Source organism: Rana temporaria, chromosome 8 (genome assembly GCF_905171775.1).
Source record: "Rana temporaria chromosome 8, aRanTem1.1, whole genome shotgun sequence".
Lineage (NCBI taxonomy): Eukaryota > Metazoa > Chordata > Amphibia > Anura > Ranidae > Rana > Rana temporaria.
The window spans coordinates 119,175,501-119,185,292 of NC_053496.1; the positions used below are offsets into that span (position 1 = coordinate 119,175,501).

The following is a 9,792-nucleotide window of genomic DNA, read 5'->3' on the forward strand; positions in this document are numbered from 1 at the left end:
TTTAAAGATTTTAACTACCAGCGAGAATGAGTCCTTACATTTACATTTACATTTAAAGAGCACCTTTCATTTCAAAACCATCATGGCAGCGCCTGTTAGCAGGCATCCACTCACCTGCCGCCTCATCCCTCACCTTGTTGCGTCCCTGCCGCATCAGCCTTCCCATTAAAGTGAATGGGACGGTCGGTCAGAGGAGGAGGCGGGACAGAGATGACAGTTACTCTTTAAAAATTATGATTTAAAATTGAGTTGATTTAAATCAAGCCTTTTTACTGGTGATTTAAATCAAAATCCACACTGAATTAAAGTCTTCCTAAACAAGGAAAACATTGTTAGACAATGCATAATAACATACACCTACCCATCATAGTTCAACTTCCGCCAAGCTCAATAAAGTCAGCTAATATACTGTAACCCATAGCAACCATGAATATTTTAAACACTGTACACTTTTATTCAGCAAATGTGGCAAAACCTGGGCTTTGTGCATCCATTTACACAACGGGCACGGCTCGCCCCCACCTCACACACTACGATTGACAGCTGCCTCCACATCGTGCGGAGGGAGAGGGGAAAAAGCCACTGATCTGGGGCACAGCACTGGATCAAGAACAGGCTCAGTGAAGTATAGGGGGAGGGGGGCTGAGCTGCACACAGAAGGTTTTTTAAAAAGAAAAAGAAGAAGAAAGAAGAAGTGATTTTAATGGCTCACAAAAAAAAAAAACAGGAAAGTGACGGCAGAAAGACAGAGTAGTCCATTAAGCCCGTCCACTTTAAAAATAAGTGATTTTGATGGTCCGCAGGAAATACAGTTGATATCTATCGCAGCTTAATTCAGATTAGTGAAAATTAAGTTCAGTCATCAAAGAGTTAAATCTGTCCCTGACTAGAGATTCAAAAGTATAGCCCTTCTGTTTACCTCCATCTTTTATAGTGCCGATATCCTACTCAGCAACAAAGAACATTGGTATTCCCTTACTTGTGAAACCGGGATGATCAAAAACACGACTTGTAATTTAAATAACACGACCTCTTCTGCTTGTTCCAAAAAAATGGCCTGGTTATGAAGGGGGGTAAATCTTCCGGAGGGCAAGTGGTGGGGGGGAAACAAGTTTCATTTAGAATGACTTTAACCCCTTGATACAGGCCTCACGCATAATATGAAGTCACTTGGCGGGTGGGCCTTAAAGTGGTTGTAAACCCTCGGATCGCTTGCATCTACAGGTAAGCCTAGATTAAGGCTTACCTGTAGGTGCAAGAAATATTCTTAAAGCGGGGGTTCACCCAAAAAAAAAATTTTAACATGACATTCAGCCGAGTTGTCAGAATGACAATCGGCTGTTTTTTTTTTTTCAGTGCCGTACATACCGTATTTTCACCGCCGCTTCCGGGCGTTCCTAATTGATTGACATCCTTCCGACCGGCGCATACAGCGCGTCACGAGTTGCCGAAAGAAGCCGGACTGCGAGTCGGCTTTATACGGCGCCTGCGCACCGACGTTCGGCTTCTTTCGGCAACTCGTGACACGCTGTATGCGCCGGTCGGAAGGATGTCAATCAATTAGGAACGCCCAGTCCCACACATTACATACCCGGAAGCGGCGGTGAAATACGGTATGTACGGCACTGGAAAAAAAAAAAAACAGCAGATTGTCATTCTGACAACTCGGCTGAATGTCATGTTAAAACATTTTTTTTTGGGTGAACCCCCGCTTTAAAGGAGATATTTGCAGAGAAAAATGCACCGAAAGACATCGGCGCAGACGCACTGAGAATGCTGGTTTTTAGAATGGATAATGCCGGATTTGACGGCATGCACGGAGTGACGTCATCGCCGCTCAGTGCCGGAGCAGCGATACCCGGAAGTAACCTCCGGGAGAGATGTCTGCGGCCGGAGAGGGACACGAGGATGGCTTTGATCCAAGGTAAGTAATTCAGAATGAGCTAGTATGCTAGTCATACTAGCTCATTATGCCTTTGTCTTAGAGGGTTGTTTTTTTTTGGGGGGGGGGGGGGGGGGGGGTTTACAACCACTTTAAAACAACTCACCGTGTTGAGAATGCCCACCCTGCATGGTAGCCGGCAGATACTGGAAAGCTCCCGATGCATACTTGCGATCGGGAGCTTTCTGATAATGTGACCACCAATCATATCAGTCACATGACCCAAATGCCCACCTCCGCCTAGAATTACCACTGGCTCATCCCTTTAAACCCGAACACATAAATTACACAGGTTCTGAGGCTAAGATAAGACAAGCGAGTTTAATTTCCAGCCGCAAAACCTGCGTAAATAATAAGTGTCCAGGATTAAAGGGATGAGGTGGCAACCCTATCTCAGCCTCCCAGCTTTTAGAAAGGGCCGCGAGGAGGTCGGCGCGAACAGGTTAAATACACCAATGAGAACAAGGCCTCAACATTTGGATATGGCGGTGAGAAGCCGTCATGTATATATTTTTCTCGGTATGCCCCCACTGTACAAATATTTGTACACAGTTCTTCCTGGTTACCATGGTCATCAAAAAGTGAGGAAACAAGCGAAATTCTGTGCGGTCCCTGGAACAGGAACAGGGAAATCGTCACTCAGGTAACAACTGTCTAATGGGGCATTTCCCTTACTTTAGAGCAGTGTTTCTCAATTCCAGTCCTCAGGCCCCCCCAACAGGTCAGGTTTTCAGGATTTCCCTCAGATGAAAAGGCTGTGGTGATTACTAAGGCAGTGAAACTGATCAAATCACCTCTGCAAAATAATGGAAATCCTGAAAACCTGACCTGTTGGGGGGGCCTGAGGACTGGAATTGAGAAACATTGCTTTAGAGAGATTTTCTCTCGTTTCCTTTTGTTTCTCTGAAACAGAAAGCGATTAAAAATCTCCCCAATGGGATACAGACCAAAAAAAATTAAAAAAATTCACAACGCAGCAGCTGGTGTATGGCGAAAAGGCTGCCAAGCTGTTGCGCTTAAAACAGCGAAAATAAAGTGTCATTTCATACACTTCTATCACCCGCAGGGCAGTGCGATGCGGTGGCGTGCGCTGTATCACACCGCACTGAGAAATCGTACTGCATGCTGTTGAACTGACCCAATAGGAAACAAGGCATTACTTTTGTCTATGTGCTGCGACTGTGCGGGGCAACGCAAGGCTGCCGTGTGCAATCCTAACACACCTGGTGTACACAAGCCCAAGGCTCCATACACACTTGTGCGACTCCATTCACACTTTGTGGACACAAAAAAGTTGCACGACGAGTCGCAGCCAATTGCATTTCAGTACAAGCTGTTCAAATCTATGCGACTTAAGGCTTCATTTCCATGGACGTTTTTACAGCCACTTTTCTGAGCGTTTTTTGCAGCTTAAAAACGGCTCTCCATGTTAGTCTATGGCCTCATGCCCACCATGACGTTTTGGAGCTGTAGATGGCGGAGCCGTTTTTAAGCTGCAAAAAAAAAACAGGACCAGTGCGTTCTGAAGCTCCAGCGTTAGAGCTGTAAAAACGCCAGACGCTCAAAAACGCTCAAAATCGCTACCGCTGCATTTTTGAGCTCCAGCTCCAAAAAAAAAAAAACATGGACAGGCGTTTTTAAGCTGAAAAAAAAGGCTAAAAAAAGTGGCTGTAAATACGTCCATGGAAATGAAGCCTAAAGGGGGTGTAAAGGTACAATTTTCTTCCTAAATAACTTCCTTTACCTTAGTGCAGTCCTCCTTCACTTACCTCATCCTTCCATTTTGCTTTTAAATGTCCTTATTTCTTCTGAGAAATCCTCACTTCCTGTTCTTCTGTCTATAACTTCACACAGTAATGCGAGCCTTTCTCCCTGGTGTGGAGTGTCATGCTCGCCCCCTCCCTTGGGCTACAGGAGAGTCAGGACGCTCTCTATGTTGCAGATAGAGAAAGTAGCCGTGTGTTAGTGGGCATCCTGACTCTCCTGTAGTCCGGGGGGGGGGGGGGGAGAACGACACTCCACACCAGGGAGAAAGTGTCGCATTACTGTGTGGAGTTACAGACAGAAGAACGGGAAGTGAGGATTTCTCAGAAGAAATAAGGACATTTAAAAGCAAAATGGAAGGATGAGGTAAGTGAAGGAGGACTGCACTAAGGTAAAGAAAGCTATTCAGGAAAAAAAATTGTACCTTTACATCCCCTTTAAAAAGGTTCCTGCACTACTTTGATGCAACGTGAGTTCCGCAGACTGCAAAGTAGGGTTGCACTGAAACCGATACTAAGCATTGGCATGAATACTCATGCTCATGCTCTGATAGCTTTGCGGTGCGATTTGATCCCATACAAAAAAGAATCTTAAATCGCACTGCAAAAAAAAAAGCTTGTGATTTGAACAGGAATGCACTTCCTGTACAAATCGGATGCACTTCCTGTACGAATCGCATCTATGTGCGCCCAGGTTTGTCAGTGGCTTCAGCCTGGGATCACATAAGAGCGGTTTGGAAATCCGCATGGGATTCAGACAGCAATCGCACCTCATTCCTGTTCAAATAGTATTTGTTTCCTTGCAGTGCGATTTAAACCCATTCATTTTGTATGGGCTCAAATCGCATCTCACAAAAAAAGGTATCAGCGAGTACTTGAGCACAAGTATCGGTACTTGTGGATTGAACAAAAAAAAAAAAAAAGGTAAACAAAATGGCATAGGTGCAACTCTACTGCAAAGTAAACTCTCAAAAGTCAAATATTAATGTTATCAAAGCGACAGTTGTGCAAAGTCAACAGCCAAAGTAATCGCACAACTTTGGAGTCGCACAACTTTGGAGTCGCACAACTTTGGAGTCGCACAAGTGTGAATGGCGCCTAAAGGTGTCCATACACCAGCAGATTTCTCAGTGGGAAGGGACAAATCTCCGGCTTTGCCAATGGTATTCTGACACCCAAACAGCTCCTGCATCGAATGTATGTAGGCGCTGTTCGAATGACACAATTCTGATTATTCAAGTGAAGGTTGTCGGGCAGAGTGCTGCTGACAGGGTCACCCGCTGACCAAATTTTGTCTCGATAATTAGGATTAGACAGTTGTCGCTGCAACAAGTGTTCCCATTGGAAGACCCCCTCCCGTCTATTCCTGTTCTGGAAGTTACTCCCATTTTTTATTCCTGGTGACAATCAGAGAGGGTGAACCTCCCTATGGGGTCACAGACAGCAATAAAAACGGGACGGCGGTTCTGACGCCTAAAAGTTTGGTCATTACTTGCATCGAGAAGTCGAAACGAAACTGAATTTCGCCAAAGTTTCCCAATTTTCTTCCCAATTTAGGCGGAAGTGAAGATCTGGGAGTTTGGTTCATGCGTTTACTAGTAACCTGACGTCTTACCTGCCGCGTCTCCGCTTCCCATGCCGTTCAAGTAAAGGATGGACAAGAGATGGGGTTCCGTCTTCTCCAGGGCGACCCGCAGATCTTGGAAGTGGTCCTTGTCCTTCACCAGGAGCATCTTCAGCAGGAGGTCCACTTTGTCTCGGTTGGTGGGACCACTGCTGTCCAGCTCTTGCCTGTCCCTGAGGGTGAGGGTCCCGGCCTCCTCCAGGAGGTTCAGCAACCTGTCTGCATCACTGATGGACTCCACCAGGTTGTGGTGGCACTGTTGGAGTAACTCCCTGTGTTTGGGCTCCATGTTACACAGGGAAATGGGGGGGGGGGGTTAGAAAGAACCGCTGAGTCTCCCTCCTCCTCTGTTAGTGAGTCCTTAGGAGTTCCAGGCCCAGCAGGAGTCCTCAGTGTCCAGCCTGTACAGGAGCCGAGCACAAGCCTGCCCTGCTGGATCCTCCGCCTGCACACAGCCTGCAAGCAGGAGCAGCAGCAGCCATATTGGCCAGCCGGGGAGGGCTGCAGAGCTGCATGCTGTGCCTCACCTCAAATCTTCCAGCTTTTCTCCCTCCTTCCTTCTAAAGTCTTCCCAGTTAGCAACGGCGAGCAAAGGGGGGGAAAAACTCTGCTCCCTCCTCCTCCTCCCCCAACATAGACTCTGCTCTGCTTCCTGCTACATGACTAGGAGAGCCCGGGCAAACTCTGCGCTCCCCCCTTCCCTCCTCCACCTTCTTCTTCTATGTCCCACAACTCGGACTCACTGAGGGGACCCTCTCCGCTCCGGGGACAGCCTTCCTCTATCACTACAGCCGCTTCTCCTACTTCTTTCCTCCCGTGTCTCCTCCTCTGACTGTCCCTCTGTAGCTTCCTCCTCTTCCCTCAGTCCCTCCCTCCCCTTCTCCCTCCTCTGCCTGCCTGGGAATATGGGCTGCTCTGCTCTGTCACATCTCTGCTCCCTCCAGGTACCGACCACTGGCCTGCAACACACCACACCACACCACAACACAACACAATTCTAGATTACAAATCATTACATCTGCTGGATCAATTATTTCCTTTCTTTCTTTTCCTCTTTCTTTATTTTTTCTTTCTTTCTTTTCCTCATTCTTTTTTCTTTCTTTCTTTATTTCTTTCTTTTCCTCTTTCTTTCTTTCTTTCTTTCTTTATTTTTATTTCGTTTTTTTCTTTTTCTTTCGTTCTTTCTTTCTTTCTTTCTTTCTTTCTTTCTTTCTTTCTTTCTTTCTTTCTTTTTTTCTTTCTTTCTTTCTTTCTTTCTTTCTTTCTTTCTTTCTTTCATTTCCTCTTTCGTTCTTTTCCTTTTCGTTTCCTCTTTCTTTTTCTTTCTCTCTTTCTTTTTCTTTCTTTCTTTCTTTCTTTCTTTCTTTCTTTCTTTCTTTCTTCCTTTTCCTCTTTCGTTCTTTTCCTCTTCGTTTCCTCTTTCTTTTTCTTTCTCTCTTCCGTTCTCTCTTCCTTTTCCTCCTTTCTTTCTCTCTTTCTTTCTTTTTTTCTTTCTCTTTTTTTTCTTCTCTCTTCTCTTCTTTTTTTTTCTGTTTTCTTTCCATTCTTATTTCATTAAATGTTTTGTTATTTCTTTCTTTCTTTCTTTCTTTCTTTCTTTCTTTCTTTCTTTCTTTCTTTCCTCCTTTTTTTGCTTTGCTTTCCTCTTTTTCTTTCTTCTTTCCAAGGTGCTGAGAGGGCTTCCCTTGTGGCTTAGTGCAGGACACCCCTGAAGGTGGTGGGGTGGGGGCAGAGGACACCATGGGTGTGGGGGGGGGGTACAGATAGGCCTGTATTTACTCCCCTTGCCGCCCCAAGGCCACCCCCCTGCAAAAAAAGACATGAAAGTCCCCCAACCCGTGTCCATCATTGCCACCTCACCGTGCCCATCATTGCTGCCTCACCATCATTGCAGCCTCACCGTGCCCATCATTGCTGCCTCACCATCATTGCAGCCTTACCGTGCCCTCATTGCAGCCTCACCATCACTGCCGCCTTACTGTGCCCTCATTGCAGCCCCCCTCATCATCATTGCAGCCTCACCGTGCCCATCATTGCTGCCTCACCATCATTGCAGCCTTACTGTGCCCTCATTGCAGCCTCACCATCACTGCCGCCTTACTGTGCCCTCATTGCAGCCCCTCTCACCATCATTGCAGCCTCACCGTGCCCATCATTGCTGCCTCACCATCATTGCAGCCTTACCGTGCCCTCATTGCAGCCTCACCATCACTGCCACCTTACTGTGCCCTCATTGCAGCCTCACCATCACTGCCGCCTTACTGTGCCCTCATTGCAGCCCCCCTCACCATCATTGCAGCCTTACTGTGCCAAACAATGTAGCCTCACCAGTCAGTGTGTGCATTACGCACATCGGGCATCTCCTGCTCCTGCTGTGTCACGGAGCTCACTATGAAAAGATCAGGCGCGCTGTGATAAAAGTCCCGCCCTCCTCCTAGACCAGCTTGTGTATTAGACAGAACACTGCCTCTATCACACAAGCTAGTCTAGGAGGAGGGCGGGACTTTTATCACAGCACACCCAAACTTTTCACAGTGAGCTCCGTGACACAGCAGTCTCCTGCTGTGTGTTTCAACCGGCGCCGCCCCCGCACCCACTGCTGCCCGAGGCCTGGCCTCTGTGGCCTTGTCGGGAATCCGGCCCTGGGTACAGAACACTATGGAGTTGATTTACTAAAAACAAATCAGCTTGGAAGTGCAGTCACTGTAGATCTGAAATTGATTTTTTCATCCAATTATGTACAAGTAAAAATACTGGGCCAGATTTAGAAAGGATTTACGACGCTGTATCTCCAGATACGCCGTCGTAAGTCCGAATGTGATTCAAAGAATCAGATACGCCAGAATTTGTCTAAGATACGACTGACGTAAGTCTCTTACGCCGTCGTATCTTAGGTGCATATTTCCGCTGGCCGCTAGGGGCGCTTCCGTATATTTCCGCGTCAAATATGAAAATGAGCTAGATACGCCGATTCACGAACGTACTTGCGCCCGGCGTATTAAAATACGCTGTTTCCGTAAGGCCTACGACCGGCGTAACTTTACCCCTCATAAAGCAGGGGTAAGTCATGTTAAGGTATGGACGTCGGAACAGCGTTGTATTTTACGTTGTTTGCGTAAGTCGTACGTGAATGGGGATGGGCGTAGGTTACATTCACGTCGACTAAGCATTGAGCCGGCGTAACTTAGGGAGAAAATTCAACGTGATACTGAGCATGCGCCGTTCGTTAGGCGCGTCATTTACGTGGGGTCACGATTCATTTCCATACAACACGCCCCCTACCAGCCTACTTTGAATTACGCGGGCTTACGCCGGACCATTTACGATACGCCGCCGTAACTTAGGGTGCAAGTTCTTTGTGAATACGGTACTCGCCTCTCTAAGTTACGGGGGCGTAGCGTATATGAGATACGCTACGCCCCCGCCTAAACTTAAGCCATTCTTTCTGAATCTGGCCCGCTGTTTTTTATTTTCCTTGCATGTCCCCCTCAGATCTACAGTGACTGCACTTCCAAGTGCAAAGTGGATTTGCCTTTAGTAAATAAACCTCTATGTCTGCATGGTTTTTTTTTGGGAGCTTGATCGCCTTTTTTTTTTTCTTCTTCTTCTTTCTTTAGGTGCCATCAAAAAGATTTTCTGAAAGGTTGTCTACCCCTGGTGTAAAGTGTTCGTTGGAGTTTGGCTTCAATTTTGTTAGTGTGTCTAAATTTGCTAATACATCTAAAACTTCCCCAGATAAATAATGCTGCTGTCAAGAGGTATTTCTGTTGTTCCTTCACCCAGAGTGGGGGCACTCTAATGCCGCGTACAGACGGTCGTTTTTTGTGATGAAACAAAACAACGTTTTTCAAACTTCATTTTCAAAAACGATGTAGCATACACACCATCGTTTTTTCCAAAAGCTCTAGCAAAGCGCGGTTACGTTCAGCATGTACGACGGCACTCTGTTCCATTCAAACTCGCTTCATAACTTGCTTCTGAGCATGCGCGGGTTTAAAAACGTTGTTTTAAACGTCGTTTTGCCCACACACTGTCATTTTAAATGACACAAAAAACGACACAAAAAATTCAAGTATGTTCGAATTTATTTTTGTCGTTTTTCAGAAGACATAAAGCAAAGTTGTCCCCACACACAGTCATTTTAAATGACGTTTTTAAAAACAACGTTTTTTTTCATCACAAAAAACAACCGTCGGTACGCGGCATTATGCCCCGTACACACGGTCGGACCTTTGTTCGACCAAATTCACATCGGAATTCCGACGGTATTCCATCGGAGTAAAAGAGAACATGTTCTCTATCTAAACACTGATGGAATTCATCGGAATTTCTGATGGGGCATACACGCGGTGGGAATTTCCGATGGGGCATGCACACGGTAAAAAATTCCGATGGAAAATGTCCGTCTGACTTTTTCCATCAGAAATTCCGATTGTGTGTATGGGGCTTTATACAGAAGGTTT

At 46.2% G+C, this 9,792-nt stretch overlaps 1 protein-coding gene across 4 annotated transcripts in view; it reads right to left on the bottom strand.

Annotated features, from left to right (window-relative positions):
- Positions 1-6,186, bottom strand: part of DLG5 (discs large MAGUK scaffold protein 5) — a 185,849-nt gene extending 179,663 nt beyond the window's left edge. For all 4 annotated transcript variants that reach the window (XM_040320601.1, XM_040320600.1, XM_040320599.1 and 1 more), the window contains exon 1: positions 5,321-6,186. In XM_040320601.1, coding sequence (XP_040176535.1) covers positions 5,321-5,618 — 298 coding nt within the window. In that variant the 5' untranslated portion in view covers positions 5,619-6,186. The remainder of the gene's footprint in view (positions 1-5,320) is intronic.
- Positions 6,187-9,792: the final 3,606 nt, after the last annotated feature.